This window comes from Cnephaeus nilssonii (assembly GCF_951640355.1).
Source record: "Cnephaeus nilssonii genome assembly, chromosome: 10".
Classification (NCBI taxonomy): Eukaryota; Metazoa; Chordata; class Mammalia; order Chiroptera; family Vespertilionidae; genus Cnephaeus; species Cnephaeus nilssonii.
Genome location: NC_137081.1, coordinates 40,855,384 through 40,872,235, shown reverse-complemented (window position 1 = coordinate 40,872,235; position 16,852 = coordinate 40,855,384). Strand labels below are relative to the sequence as shown.

Here is a 16,852-nt window from a genome sequence, read left to right as displayed (position 1 = left end):
AAAAGACAATCAGACTAATACTTTAATAGCCACTTTGCCACAAATCAGGGTGGAGAGAGGAAGTTTCCTGTCAATCAACCATAGGCAATGCACACAATCCAATCAGAGGGGGGAAATGCAGAAGAATTGCCAGTAAACTCTGGGGTTGCTGTCAATCTGTATGATGTCCCTTTTTTGCTTCAACCAGCAAAGCATCAACAGAGTGACAACTGAACCTTTAGACTCCTGAGGAAGAGGACTCCTCTTACCTCGGCATCAAAGCGCGGGTCCTGATAGGCATCACTGATGTTCACGGGAAGGCCTGTGGAGGCCACGAGCTCCGCAATGCTATTATTGATCAGCCAGTCGGAGTATGATGATTTCTCCATGCTTTCTTTGAAACTATCAGGACACCAAGGCAGTAAGAAAAGAGAGAAACATAAGCTTGCTTGAAAGCAAACCCTACAAAACTACACTGAAAGCCTGACTATCTATCCTCATTACAAAGGGATAAGTGATATTAGTCACAGAACAATAGCGGGGCAATTATTAGAATCTACTTCAAAAAGACTTACCTGCTATAATGTAAAATGATCAAATGATAGAGTCTCTATGATCCATAGAGCAACTCTAGATCGTATTTAGGCCCCAAAGCAGGCAGACATAAAGCAGATAGATGATGACCAAAATTGAGGCTAGAACACCAGCGCAGTGCCATAACAAATTCCACTGACCCCCCCAGCCCTCTCCCCTGGCTTAACCGATCAGACTAGATGTTTGGCACCAAGATAAATGAAACCCAAGAATGAGGGGAAATCAGAAAATAAATTGGCAATTTACAAAATTTTAAATGTAGCAAGAGAGTACGTCTAGACTATATGTAATCTTAAAATTATGTAGCTATTTTTGTAGTCTCAGAGTATGTTTTTTAACAAAAGCACATTTCCTACTTGCCAAATCTCACTAGAAAGCCTGTTTTATCTCTACTAACCCCTCATTTCAGTCATTCAAGTTATACTCATATTTAACTTAAACTAGGAATTTCATGCTAAATGATTTTGTGAACTTGACCTTTGATCACTTTCACGACAAACATCAAATTTACAGAAATGTTGTAAGAATCAGTGAGATTCCCTGCTTCCTCCCTCCCTTCCACCATTTCTCCCCTGGTACATACTGAACTCTGACGGCCAGGAGCTGTGGAAATGCAAATTTGAGTACTGTCCAAATTAGCAATATCGAGGTAAATTTTCTTGGAGGATGTTAGATTTGTGGCTTAGCAGGAGATAACTGAAATTATGTAAATGAAAGCAAGCATACTAGGACAATGTCTTCCAAACTACATTTGTCCAGGAGATACCAATGAGTGCAGTACAGCAAGAATAACAACAACTCTACTGACTTTTACATCTAAACTGCCTTATATGTAAGCAAAACACTACACACTGTACACAGTCCTTGTTGTTATGCAAGTATGTGCCTGAGTGGAACTTGTGCCCTACTGGGAATGCCAGGAACTGGCACGGAGAGGCCCCGGATGCATGAATGAGTGGGAAGCATAGGCATTATTTGCCATCGTCAATATATTTCACTTGTGATGATTGCTGGTCTGTAAATTCAACATATTTTTGTGATGTTATTAACCCTTTATTGCATATTACATATTACTAGTACACACACATACTAGTACATGAGAACTTCAAAAATATTTGCTGAGAAAATGAACTGGCTCTTTTGAAACGAGAAAGCTGAGGCTCAGCTAAATTTCCCTAAGTGCAGATAGAATTTTCAGCCACGTGTGACTCCAAAGCCCCAGATTATTCTGTTTATCCTGCTTCCTGCCTCTCAGGGAAGGAGCCAATGGGTAGGAGTAGAGCAAAATGCTGGGTTCTCACCTAAAGAAAAGGAGGGACAGTCAACACAACAGAGAATTTCAGGAAGATGCTGCAGACAAGAAACACTTCAGACTGAGAATGCAGGCAAAGGAAGAGGGAGAAAAAAACTTTGGACTTGATAAATCAGCATGAACAGAATTCCCAAAGAAAGTGATGATGGAAATACTCACTGAGCAGGGGCTCCTGAAAGATTCATTCTAAATGCAAAATATGCTAAGATCTGATTTAACTAAGGCTGCATATGTATTGGAATCATTATAAAATTGTTGAACAGTGTAGTAGACAGTAGACCTGACTCTGTGCAAGGCACTGCGCACAGGCACTATTGAGTTGGATTCTAAAAAGTATAAGCTATGGTTTCTGCCCTCCTGGGGGCTGTTGTCCCAATGGGGAGAAGAGAAATGAGCACACTGACATTTAAACAATACGTAATTTCAAATCAAGAATTCATCACAAGGCTGTGTCGACTGGTTGCCAAGTCAACGGTACCCATCATGAGTGTGGAAGAAATGCAGGGAGGGAGAGACCACTGCAAGAGCTGCAATCTAGCTAAGGCTTCAGAAAGGAGGGGAGAGGTGAACTGACTATAGCCAACAGTGCAAACAGATTTTCTGAAAACCACCTCTCCCTTTCTTCAGTTCCATGGTGCACAGGGATGTAAATTAAGGCCCAGTGTGACAGAATGCTCAGAGAGACAGTTAGGGAGGTTGATTTGTCACTCAGTATTTATATCACATTCTGGCTTTTGCACCATTCAACCTTCCAAATCAGAATGCTTTGCTGTAATGCTAATCATAACAGTGAGTTAGAGCTTTCAAAACCTTGCTTTTCCTTACAAAAATAATTTTGTTTTATGATTAAAAGCATGAGTTTAAGAGTCAGATATACCTGATTCAAATACCTATTTTGCCACTTCTTAGCAAAATGATCTCAGGCAAGTTCCTTACACTTCACCTATACGATAGGTATGGTACTACTACTTAGATATTGTTCAGATTAAAGTAATAATTTATGTAGGTGGTTAGCACATTATCTAGCCCATAGTAAACATTTTTAAAAGCATCAACTTTTTAATAACTTCTAAAGTAAATTATGCATATGGAAGTTCCCCTTCGTACATTTCAGCAACGTGGTGCTGTGAATTTAATCACAAAGGAAAGGGTCCAAACTAGTTCTGCTTCTTGAGGGACATATCTGGTTTAGAGGATCAGTTCTTTCCTTCAGGTCCTTTAGGGTCAGCTCCTTCAGGCTTATGAGGTTCCTTTTATTCTGTGTGGCTTCTTCCCAATCAAAAGCGTCAAGACTAATATTACCTAATAGGTCTTATTTTAAATAGGATTTTGGAAGCTTAAATTAATATCCAAAATTGAATTAACCAACTTTGTAGAGCTCCCCCAAGTCTGACCAGAGGTAACAAAGACCAACAAATCCAGCACTAAGGTTTTCAGTTTGGGCCAGAACCAAGATAATGTGAGTCACCACAGTTTAGAAACACATCAATCATTTGATTGCTCTGCAGTTTGTGGGTATAAATGAGATCGCGTCAGTTCACTGGATCTCAGCTGCCATTGCAGAACTGCAAGGCCACAGACAACTTCAAGTCTTCTCCCCACACTCAGTCTCTGGAGAGACATTCTTTCACTTGAGACCCCTTGTCAAAGCCCACTGCTTGGAATCCTCTTGATGGGGGCCAGACACTGGCTCTTTGAGTGCCAAAGCTTCAGGGACTAAAGGAAGAATACTCTCCCCAAGCTCTGCAGAGTGCTTTGGCCTCTAGGTCCCAAGGCTATGAGCTTGTGTCTACATTGTCACAAGTTTCCTCATTAAACAGTCCCTTTAGCTTCTGCCCATACCCTCTGTAAATAGGTAGGGAGTAGGGCTGAGCGGATCATTAATACATGGATGGGTTCCTGTGGACCATCTCCTTCTTTCAGCAAAAGAAAAAGGTGTTTATCAATCACCTCATGCAAATGGATGTCTGGTGTATGTGTTGGTGAATATCTGTGTGTATTGCCAAGATACTTAGTGCACACCAGTGCTCTAAAAGAGAGGGGGAAATGGTTTAGAATTCTGGACAACATTCATTTGTTGATAAAAAACAAAAGGTAGTTGACAAACCATTAAAATATTCCCAAAATTTGTTTATTTGTTTGTTTTAATATCTGTCCATGTTTAATAGCTCCTCACGTTCAAGACCTAATGCTACTTTGACACCTACAATGAGAATGTTTTTTTAAAATCTGACATAAAGAAATAAAAACATAGTAGCAACATTTAAAAATCCTTGAAATAAAAGTGGAAAAAAGTAAAATAAATATCATATAAATAAACTTCAGAGCCGAAACCGGTTTGGCTCAGTGGATAGAGCGTCGGTCTGTGGACTGAAGGGCCCCAGGTTCGATTCTGGTCAAGGGCATGTACATTGGTTGCAGGCATATCCCCAGTGGGGGATGTGCAGGAGGCAGCTGGTCGATGTTTCTCTCTCATCGATGTTTCTAGCTTTCTATCCCTCTCCCTTCCTCTCTGTAAAAAATCAATAAAATATATTTAAAAAAAAAAAAAGAATAGTAAAAAAATAAAAATAAAAATAAACAAACTTCAATGATACTCCTTAAAAAGTAAAAATTACCCATTCACTTATTTTAATTCTAGGATTAATTTATAACAACAAATGAATTGCAAGTAAATCCTTTAGGTTGCTTTTTACTAGAAGCAGGTGCATAGGAAGATGTAGGTTTTTAAATGAGTTTCTGTGAAGGGCTGCAGTTTACATTCTCCTTCAGTGGCATCTTGCTTCCAAGTGGGAGACTCAGACTGACTTCAAACAGAGCTTTGTGAGCTCAGATATGAGTTCTGACTGTGGAGATATAAAAGGGAATTGCCCTATTACAGAAAATATGGCTGCTCCTGAAGTGAGGGTCAGTGAGGTAGATAGAAACCTCAGGGTTGACAAGTTGCCAAGTAGTGTAGGAGAAAAATCGATACAAGTAAAGCAAAACAAGACAAAATAAAATACCACAGAACAAGTAACTTCACCATCTTTGACTGTCTGAAAAACCCCCTTAGCTAAAGGTTCAAACACAGAGAACTGTATGAAGATAAACTTGACTAGTTTTTAGAATTAATTCTCAAAGCGAGTCTCCAAATTGCAAGATAAAATATCTGAATAAAATGATGTTAATCATTAGACTGTGTCTGGATTGACGTTTGTGTTCTTAACGCTAGAGTTTACTCTAGTCTTCACTACAGACTCCCATTACTTTACTCTTTCAAGAATGACCATTGATTGGACCCCCACTAACTACAAGACAGTAGAGGGATTAATCTTGCATGAAGTGATCAATAAGGGTCTTTGACTTTTTGCTGAAAGGAGTTGTTGGCACATGGGAACCCATCTATATGTGGATGGTCAGCTCATCCTGCCCTAACTTATACACAAAGAGGTATAGGCAGAAGCTAAAGGGCCCATACTTTTAGGAAGCTCACAAACAATGACAATGGATTGTGATTAATACCCAAATGGAAGGATATACAAGATATTATGGGAACAGAGAAAAGAAGGATCAATTCTGGTTGGGTTGGGAATTGTATTTGGAGAAGCACTTCACAAAAGAAGTTGGTCTAAGCTGGTCTTTATAGGATTAGTAAGAGTTCATCTGGTAGAGAAAGTAAAAACAATTCAGACAAAACCACAGCATGAGTAAAGCTTTAGAAGTGTGAGGTTTTCTGTACTGATATGATTAACAGTAGAGCTAAAACAAGATACATGGTGAAAATGATGAATAAGGCTACAATAGAGGAGGTCAAGCAATATATTGTGTGATTTCATGAACATATTTTGCATCCACAACCACACATATGCTGATGATTCCTACATCCATATCAGCAGCCCATTGAGTCCTAAATTCCATATATATATATCTCCAAGTACTTTCTAGATACATCCTTCAGATTATCCCCAGGCACCTCAGATTTTTCAAACTGAATTAACACACTTTCCTCAATGTGCTAACAATCATTAATAAAAATTGTCAGCATTAACTAAAAATAGATACTTGGTTTAGGAACATTAGGTTCAACATAGGCACAATCTATCTTCTCATTGTCAATTGCCCTCTGACAGCTTGAGTATTATCCATTGGGGGTAGGATTCAGAGAGGTGAAAAATCAGACACTCCAAGTACTCTTTAGCACAGATATTTTTATGCTTTGCAAACAAAAACTTATTTTTGATCTATAGGTTGTGCCTGTACTATTCACCATTTTGCTTCATTCAGAAGAGGTCTATCTGAATGTTGGTTCACAAAGACAAACTCCATTCCTTATGTTTCCTTCTCAGGTAAGCCCTGGGCCCTTCTGGAAGCCTCAAGCTAGGCAACATTATTTGAAGTTGTCTTTCAATTAAGAGATTAAGAAACTAAGTCAATATCAGTGGGACTCAAAGCTAGGACCTCAGTAGGAGACTCTCAAATACCCAAAACAGGGACATTAATAATCTCCTACTGGCTTCAGTATATCTTTGAAGGTTACTAAACAAATCTTTTAGTCACAAAAAGTAATGCAAGTTTAATTAGCAAGCAAAAGCAGCCTGTCAGTTCTTACACTGTGGTAGGAGAGAAATATGCTCTAAGTTGCAGAAGTTCCTTGAAGCTTTTCATGATCTCTAATTGGACTTGCCTTTAAGGTTTTGCCTGAGGACACTTCATCATACTCTTCTCTCATTTTAAACATTCTGTGTTATCAGAAATTAAGACATGGTGACTAAAGAACACACATTCTATCCTTCATTTCCTCAAGTTGCACAATTAGAATGATGAGATTTACTACTCCACATAGTTGGTGTCACTTTGGGGAAGTGTGTTGTGACTCTTGGCATTGCTATGAGTGGTTGGTGCCTACAATTTTTCATCATCTAGTGACAACTGATTGGTTTCACAGCCAAGCAAATCTGGGGGTTTTTCTTTTTTTTATCTTGGTCCAACATTTCCTAGCTGTGAAACTACAGATAAAGTTTAGTAACTCTAATGGAAAATAAGAGAAATAAAACACATTTTTATAGGGCTGTTTTGAGGATATAATAATATAATGTTGAAGAATGCATGGCACATAGAAACCTCTCCATCAGTTCCTTATACCACAAATATACTAGTATTTCTTTTATTAAAACACCAAGGTAAGACACACTCTGTTTTACCTTTCATTTCCTAGGGCAGGAGAGATGTTACTGTTTTTTACCATGGCATCATTGTCAGATTTGGAGAGGTGCTGAAGAGACAATATGCTAGCTGGCAAAACCACTGATAAGAGAGCACACAGTTAGAATTATATCCTGCTAGATGTTCAAGTGGGTCCTCTGCACCTCTCCTTGGGAACACTGCAGCCACCTCCATCCATTTGGTCTGGATTGAGGACATATCTTCCCAACAAGTCCTGGGCCTATGTCTACACAACAAAAGTGGAAAAGTGGGCTCACTGTGTGAAAATATTAAGTAAAGCATGTTAAATGAGAGGCCACCGAAAGTAAAAGAATCCTATATAATAAAAGGCTAATATGTAAATCAACTGAACAGCTGAACAACCGGTCGCTATGATGCCCACTGACCACCAGGGGGCAGATGCTCGATGCAGGAGCTTCCCACTGGTGGTCAGTGTGCTCCCACAGGGGGAGCGCCACTCAGCCAGAAGCCCTGAGCCGGGCTCACAGCTGGCGAGCGCAGCGGTGGTGGTGGGAGCCTCTCCCACCTTCACAGCAGCTCTAAGGATGTCCGACTGCCAGCTTAGGCCCGCTCCCCAGGGGGAGCGGGCCTAAGCCATCAGTCAGACATCCCCCAAGGGCTCCCCGGACTGCGAGAGGGTGCAGGCTGGGCTGAGGGACCCCTCCCCCCCCCAGTGCATGAGTTTCATGCACTGGGCCTCTAGTCAAATATAAAAGCCATTGTTAAGGTTTCGGAGTTGCCATAATTCTATTTACTACGTAGCATCAATCTAAGGGACAGCTGACCCACATAGGCTACTTTATTATGCTTGATCTCAGTGCTTATTCATGCATCTTGTTGTTCATAGAATGTTTTTATAGCTTTCATTCTCCTTCCTGACAGGTTTACTAGAGTGACAAGCCCACTGGTCTGAAATGAATAGGGGTAATGAAAGGGTTTGTCTTTTGTTTGAATTTTCATGTTCAAAGGCATGAAAAAGAAAAGAAGAAAATTACATATCTTTGAGGTAAATGTTAGATGCTTGGGAAATATGTGTCCTTGAGATTCTTAAGAGTTTGAAAGGGATACAACTTCATGACAAATATTTCCTCTCCTTCACGATGTTTAGTTTTTATAGTTAACATACAAATGGGACATGGACACATACACACTACTGTGGTGGAGGGTTTTAGAAAATGAGGTTATTTGGGGAGTGGGGAAGGAACATGCAAGCCCAGAAGTATCACAGTGACATGGTTCCCTGAGAGGTGTGGTTAGGTCAGATATAAAGAGTTTCAGTAGAAACATCCCAAAATCATAACACTCTGCATTTTTAGGGACAGAATGCAGGAAGTGTCTGGGTAACTCTGTAACAATGGAGCTTCCTGGTAAAGAAGTGGCCTTGGCCCTAGCTGATTTGGCTCAATGGATAGAGCATCGGCCTGTGGACTGAAGGGTCCCAGGTTCGATTCCGGCCAAGGGCACATGCCTGGGTTGCAGGCTCGATCTCCAGTAGGGGCGTGCAGGAGGCAGCCGATCAATGATTCTCTCTCATCATTGATGTTTCTATCTCTCTCCCTCCCTCTCCCTTCCTCTCTAAAATCAATAAAATATTAAAAAGTGGCCTTGATGCCGAGAGGGAGCCTCAGAGCTCAGTGTCTGGAACCAGTCTTGTCTTCTTCCATTGAACTAACTCAGACCTGCTGAGCCACTTCTTTGCTAAACAACTGAAAGGGGGTAGAAATGAGCCTCCAGGGCCATCTGGATCTCTCTTCTTCAACAGGAACAGTAAGTACTGGTATAAAGAGGTTCAGCGGTCCTGAATTTGTCAGACAATGAACAGTAAAAAAAAAAAAATGTCCTAATGTTCTTGTTAAAGTCACATAGGAGCATAAATCTTGCTTATGTTCCAAGATGACTGGTGGTAGTGGTGATGGTGCTGTTTTAATTTTTAATGTTTTCAAGGTTTTTATTATTTCCTTTAAATTAGAAGAGATACCATATTTTTTTATAGAAAATATCCAGTTCATGTTCCCTAGCACAGTACAAGAAAGAAGATCCTTGAAGAAGACGGCTGAAGAAAAAGGATACATTCATAATATGCTGTGGAAATAATGTCTTATATCAGTATGTAAGTGTGTCTAACATTCTCTATTACTCTAGGTAATACAGAAATTAAAAAGAAGGTAAAAAAAAAAAAGAGAGGAGAAGCCTTCCAAATTGACAGAGTAGAAACCACTGAAAATTTGTTGTTCCATAAAAACAGTGGGAACACTAGCAAAAATTTTCAAAAGCAACTTTTTGAGAACTCCGGAAATTAAGGAAAGGCTTGCAAAAATCCAGAGTGTTTATTCAACAAAAACAGCTGAATCTTTGTAAAGACAGCAAGTTTTGTGGTATTTTAACTTGTTCTGCCATCTCTCCTTCCCAGCTCCAGCGAAGCTGTGAAAACAACAGTCTCATAATCATATTAGCTGTGAAAAACAGCAGCTTAGTAGCCACTGGCACAGAGAAAACTGATTTGGAGCTCCCCACCAGTCCTATCCCCAGATAATTGTCATTATTTGACCTGTCTGGCAGCTCCATGGAAATCTCCACTCACAGAGCTTGCCTTTATTCCACCTGGCTTGGAGCTGACCTATGGAGGACAGAGTTTACCCCTAGGGCATTTGTGGGGGGTTAAAACCCAGAAACACTGCAATTGCCTTAGGCAGGCGTAACAGTTGCAGCAGCTAACTGATAAGAAGCTGACCAGAAAAATTAAAAGAAGCAGGAGAATAAAATATTCCTAGGGGGTTTTGAAAAGCTCTGACATATTTTTGGAAATCTAGAAGGGCATGCACACTAGTAGAGTTCTATGTATGCTCAGGAAATACCTGAAAAGGCCTTAATCTCTCAACTCTGGCTGACCTTGAAATTCTGTAAGTAGAAAGTGAAAGCTAAGTAAACTTTCTGTCAAAAAAATGAAGGTATTCCACAGATGCACACAGATCCCCTCAGCAAGGCTGGAAGATTTACTGGCTCAAAGCTTTCAAGAAAATTTCTGTTGAGTCATTAGCTGACAATTAACCTAACCAAGAAGAGAATTCAGTTGCCACACCACAAGAAATAAATAGTTCAGGGATGTCACTAAATAACAAACAGCAGCAAATAGAAACAATAACAAACCCTAGATGGAGTGAGTGAGGAACAAATTTAATTTCTAGAGTTTCCACATCATATTATTTAAAATATTCAGTTTTCAACCAAAAAAAAAATGAGTTGTACAAAGAATTAGAAAGTATACAGGAAAAAAACAGTGATCCACTTCCCCCTCCCCCATACAGTCAAAAGAAACTGTCCCTGAAGCCCAGATGAATTTACTAGACACAGACTTTAAATTATCTACTATAAATTGTTAAAAATACTAAAGAGAATTATATCAAAAAACGTAAAGAAAATATGATAACAGTGTCTCACCAAATATACAATATTAATAAGAGATGGAAATTATTTTGAAAAAGAACCAAGTAATAGATCTGGAATTGAAAAGTATAACACTGAAATGAAAAATTCACTATGAGGATTCAACAGCAGAAGCCAGGAGGAAGAATCACCAAACTTGAAGATAGAATAACTGAAAATACCTAGATTTAGGAACAGAAAAATTAAATACATAAAAATGAAGAGTCTCAAAGATATGTGAGACACCTCAAGCATATGAACATATGCATAACAGGAGGAGAGGAAAGAGGGCAGAAATAATATTTGAATAAATAATGGCTGAAAACTTCCCATATTTGATTAAAATAAACATTAATCTATACATTCAAAAAGCTCAACATACTCCAAGTAGGATAAACTCAAAGGGATCCCTACCTAAACAGATCCTGATCAAACTGTTGAAAGCCAGTTACAAACAGAAAATCTTGAAAGCAACAGGTGAGATACCATTCATCTCATAAAAGTGATCTCAACAAAAGGGCTGTGTTGTGGCCATGCAACAAACTAGAACACATGGTAGGGAAAGTGAGCTTTCTTCCTGCTTTGGCACGAATTACCCAGTCTTGCTCAGGTTTGGAAAGGTCACCAGTGCATCTGAGACAGTTCTGGGGACACAACACTGGTGAGGAGTCCAGTTATGCCCACAGGAATTCTGGAGTGGTCAAGGAAGCCCAGCAGATGCTGTTCTGCCATGTCTAGAGGGAGAGGACTTAAGGGTAGGCACTTGGAAGAAATGATGAATTAGCAATAAAATTGTTTTTTTGTTTTTAATCTCAGGGATTCTCAGAACTACTTCAAGAGTGGCTTTGGCAAGGGACTGTGGGTCTTAAACTATAAGGGGAAAATGACCAAACAGCCAAGTATACATTATCACTGTTAATGGGACTCTATAGCCATGGTCTGGAGGCCTGGCAAATCTGGTTATGCTTATATTATATTCTTAACCTACTCCCACCCATGTAAATTGGCCTTGAGATCCTTGAAGACTGAGACTGATGATTTTTTAAAAGTCTCTGCAGCCCCATTACCTATCAGAGTACCCAGCACAGAGTAGGTACTGAATATGTGGCTAGTGAATGAAGAAATAAAATTAACCAAAGAATAATGATTGCCAATGGACAAATTTAGAACAAACAAGTGGAAGTTGTAGAAATGTAATTCAATTGCCTTTCTAACATACCTTTCTAACAATCAGAACTCCCTATCAGTGGAAGAAGCCCATTATGATATCATGGTAATCTTATCACTGATGGAATTGTCACGGATTTTATTTATTTTTTATTTTTTATTTATTGATTTGAGAGAGAGAGAGAGAGAGAGAGAGAGAGAGAGACGTTATTGTTGTTTCACAATCAGTAAGCAACCAATTTATGCATTCATTGGTTGCTTATTGTATGTGCCCTCACCTGGGATTGAACTCACAACCTTAGCATATCAAGCTGATGCTCTAATGAACTGAGCTACCCGGCCAGGGCTTAAGGATTTGGTATTACTTACATGGAGACCAAGAGGAGACTGGCCATGACAAAGGAGTTAGTCACATAAGAAAATAAACAGAAATGATGAGTCAGCAACAAAACTGGTTTTTAGAAAAGTCTTCAAGGACCATATAAAACTCAGCAAGCCTTAAACAAGAGTTCATCAGAATTGAAATGGTACCCTAAAACATTGATGAATGAAGCCACAGGCACTAACCAGAGGACTAAGGTATCCAATGGACACTACCTGTAGTGAAGATGTTAAGTGATGAAAGGTTAAGGAGAGATTTACAAGGTGTTGAGAGCAGGCTGTGATTTGTAGACTGATAGCCTATTTCAATGTCTCTTCCATGGCCATTGGCGAAGTAAATGCTAAAGCCACTTGTCTTTTTCCCTTTAACTCCCAACAAATGACCAAAGGATCCCATATCTACAAGAGGAAAATTACTAGACAATGCAGGAAAGGTCTTCTGAGATAAATGAACATTCTACATTAATTTAAAGTCCATAAATAGAATGATTAAGAGGACTATCTCATAATGTCAAAGTTCAAAGGCACTTTTCAAATGTCTCTTTAAAGACAATCTGACCTTTCTTTCTTTATTATTAGAAAGTTTGCCAAGGGCAGTCTGGGCCTTGGGTCATCTCATTTTGACATGGCAGTCCTTTGGGCATTAAAAATAATCAAAAGACCAAGAATATTTAACTCTGCAGTGACTATGAGGACACAATCAACAGCATAGAAAAGAACAACAGTGAAGTATTAGGACTTCAAATGTGTTTTAATAATTCCATAAAGCTTTTCCCCTTCATATATGAAAGAGATAACTTATTTGAGGCCATGACTAGGTAAAGGAGTAAGCATGAATAGGTATTTTTCCCCAGTATATTTCATGTGATTTTACATTAAAATTTTAGGAAAATTACTGAACAAATCATCAGTAATTTTCTATGTATAAATATATTTTAGATATAGATTAGCTAACATTATATATAGATTTAAACATAAATACAAAAAACAAAAAGGTCTTAAAAAGGTTTCTTTTTCCCATTTTAAAGTGTAATTTATAGACAGTAAAATTTACCCTTTTTTTCCACTTATTCTTTAAAAAAAATTTTTTTATTGATTTCAGAGAAGGGAGAGGAAGATAGAAGGAGAGGGAGAGAGAGAAAGAAACATTAATGATGAGAGAGAATCATTGATAGGCTGCCTCCTGCACAACCCTACTGGGGATCGAGCCCGAACCTGGAGCCTGAAACTTGGGCATGTGCCCTGACTGGAAATCGAACTGTGACCTCTTGGTTCATAAGTCAATGCTCAACCACTATCGCAAGCAAAATATAGAATAGTTTCATCACAACCCAAAATTCCCCTGTACCACTTCATAGTAAACCCCTCTCTCCTTCTCCAGCTCCTAACAACTACTGGCCTGCTTTCTATTCTTAGGAATGCCCTACAAATGGAATTGTACAGTATGTAACAAAGGCTTCTTTTAAACTTGATGAAAAGTGAAGTAACTAAATAAAGTGTCCATTTTAATTTACTGATTTCTATTTCTGAACTCAAAGGCAATGATGTATAAAATCAAATTACCCTTGAAACAGGCATTACCCAGGGAGCCTTTTGAATACATAGATCTTTTGGACTTCACTTTCAGCATAGTGAATCAAAATGTCTCAGTTTGGGTCCTGAGAATTTAGTTTTTACCAAGTTCTCCAAGTTTGATTCTAACTGATGGGCAAGATTTTGGAAATATTAACCCAGTAGATATTCACTGAGCCTTGGTTTTCTCCTCTGTCATGCAAGGGTACAATGCCTACTTCACAGGATTATTTGAGGATTAGACTAGTACCTGCCGTACTTAGCAATCAGAAAATGAAAGCTGTTCATCTTGCTAACATTAGTATCAGTTTCATCATTATCATCATCATGCTGTCCTGAGCACTTTACCTGTCTTTCTCCATATTTCTGCATTTTGGTCAATTTTACTATTTTTAGCCTTTCCTCTAGAGATGACAAAAATAAAGAGAATACATTTTTTGTAGCAGCCCAGCTATTATTCAGGGCTGTGCAAAGCTAACAGAAAGTCACTGATTGTTCCCAACCCTCACTTTTAGCCTGTTAGAGCCTCAAAGATACATTAGAGACAAAAACGTGAATGACTAGAAACTCTCACTCCTTTTCCCCAAGGGATGCTATTACCCAGATATAAGGAAACAAGAAAGGAAGAAGAGAAATGAAGGACAGAATAAAGCAGAAAAATAGTCTGTCTGTGTAGTTAGGAAATATCTAAAAATTGACTCCATTCATTAACAGCTTTAGATGTATACACATGTATTTTTAAATTATAGTTTTTGTTTAAGCCCTGAAAGACAGAACAGTGATGCTATTTGGCTATACTTGCTGGTCTAAAAAAAGAACAACTCCTCTCCTCAAGGAATATATGCAATGCTGCCAACCCCAAGGACAGAAGACAAGGATCAAAAGACAAACCTGAAACTCACACGCCCTACCTGTTCTCAGCTTCGGCACTGCACTTGGGGGACAGCAATTCAAAGGATTTGGTAAACTTCACCACCTGCCACACAGAAAGACAACAAATTCAAGTCAATTAAGGCTTTCTCGCAGTTTAAAACAATGCAGGAAACAGTTTCAATCTTCATAATGGCCATTACAACAATTGGAGATTAAAGAGGGTTTTTAAATGAAGAAACCCCAAGGGACGGAAGAAAATTCTATCCTACATCTTGTGTTTTCTTCTTACATAACATATATTTCAAAGTTTTATTACATCTTACTAACTATATATATATTTTACAATAAGGTGAGTACTATTCTGTGGTGGGCAGGCAAGGGACATCTCATTTGAGTACCATTTTTTTTACTGTCCTTTTATCAACCCAATCAACATCCATGAAGGCTAACCACCTTTTAAAAAGGATGCCCTCTGTCAATCAACCTCAAGCTCCTGAAGTTACCTTCATCATGGCTCTCAAGTGAACGTTTTGCTGCCAATGCCCAATGGGTAAAGAGGAGGAAGTCACCTTCTTCAAAGATCATCCCCAGTGTGGACACTTCCCCACGGACCTGTCCAGTGAAACCAGCACACCCACCGAAAGAGCTTGATCAAGATTTATTACATTGAAAGGATTTATGGTCACAGAAAATGTAAAGGTAGCTCTTATTATTAGCTACCATTGGCTCTTACTATGAACCATGCCCTAGGTCAGAAGCTTCTTTGTTTAATTTCCCTATTACAACTCTGTAAAGTAGGGATTTTCATCCTCAGTTTCGCACAACTAGATGGAGAAATTAGGAGTGAAACAAGTCCGCATGCTCTGGAGGGCCAGCTGTTTCTTCACACTAAACTTGTTGAGTGGGAAAGGCACTGTCTCTGTCCTCTTTTCACAAGATAAGCTACATGATTGAAAACGACTTCCTTATATGGACAGGGATCATCTGAAAGTCACTGGATGCTTCCAAGGTTGACATTTAGATTTGCCTGTGCCAGATGCAGTCATGCTTCAAAAACCTTTTAAATTAACCACTTGCAGGGAATTGATGGGCACCTGAGAAAACTATTTAGAAACTGGGGATCGCTTAAATATTTAAAACGCTTTATCTGTGAGGTAATGAACCCAAACTAAGAAAATGCAACATTAGGAAAAAGATAAAAGAAAAGGCATCACAAAGAAAATTGCATCTGACTTGCTCAAAGCAGAGCAATTTGAACAATAGCTCAACTGCAAGAAAATAATCTTGACAACTATGAAACATTTCATTATATTGTCTAATGTGGCAAATTCTATTTCCCAAAGATGGCACAACAATGTCTCCTGGCCCACATCCCTCTCCATGAAATGACCCGGCCACCTTCTGACCAAATGGTAGGTCTATGCTCTCTCTCCTCGAATCTAGGTGGGTTTCTGACCACTTTGACCAACAGAGTATGTGGAAGTATGTGCCTTTTGAGGTTGTCATCAAAGGTGATGCAGTTTCTGCCTCACTTGATGGAATCCTTGTGCCTGGAGCCCTGAGTCACCATGTGAGAAGTCCAACACCTTGAGTCCACTATACCATGTGGATTCTCTGGCCAGCATCCCAGCACAGGCACCAGACATATATGTAAGCAACCCTTCACCCAAAACCCAAATTTTGGCCATTGCAGGCAGGGAAATTGCAAAGCAAGGGCCGTGTGCCTTTATTGAGGGTCATGGGTAGGGGAGCTTGTGGCACTCAGGAAACACTATCACTGGGTATTTTAAAGGTAGCTGGGTCAAACAGAAGGGAGGGAAGGGGAAAACTGGGGAAGTCATCATGAGGCCTATCGCTTGAACACACATGTTGAGGAGGGGGACCCAGAATGGGCAACAACTAGGCAAAAGTCCAAAGTAAGCAGGGTGATTGCCAGCACTGGGACCCGCTGAGGCAATGGTTCTCACAGCCTGATGTTACACAAAGGCTTTTCTGGTCCTATAGCTATGCACATGGATTATCTAAGTAGAAATGAAAATAATTTTGGGGCAGTAGAAAAGATAAGCGCATAGTAACAATTTTGTTGCCTGGATGATAGCAGCCATTTTTAAAATCTAACCTAGCAGTCTTATGCCAGCATTCTCTCAGGGCCTGCCTTAGAACTGACTTTACCATGTTGCTGGTTTCTCTCATTAATGAATTCAATAAATCTTTAATACATGCTTGCTTTAGATTTGTGCAAAGGTTAGGCTTTTAACTTTTTGAAAGCAGTTTTTTGACACAGCAAATATGTATTGTCTTTAGGTGTCAGTTGAGCAATAGGCCCTGGGGCTACACATGTAAAAG

At 39.3% G+C, this 16,852-nt stretch overlaps 1 protein-coding gene across 1 annotated transcript in view; it reads right to left on the bottom strand.

Annotated features, from left to right (window-relative positions):
* Positions 1–16,852, bottom strand: part of PDE11A (phosphodiesterase 11A) — a gene marked incomplete at both ends in the record, with an annotated part of 280,406 nt that overhangs the window by 154,234 nt on the left and 109,320 nt on the right. Inside the window, 2 exons of the mRNA XM_079783142.1 lie at positions 249–381; positions 14,545–14,609. Of these exons, the coding sequence (XP_079639268.1) occupies positions 249–381; positions 14,545–14,609 (198 nt within the window). The remainder of the gene's footprint in view (positions 1–248; positions 382–14,544; positions 14,610–16,852) is intronic.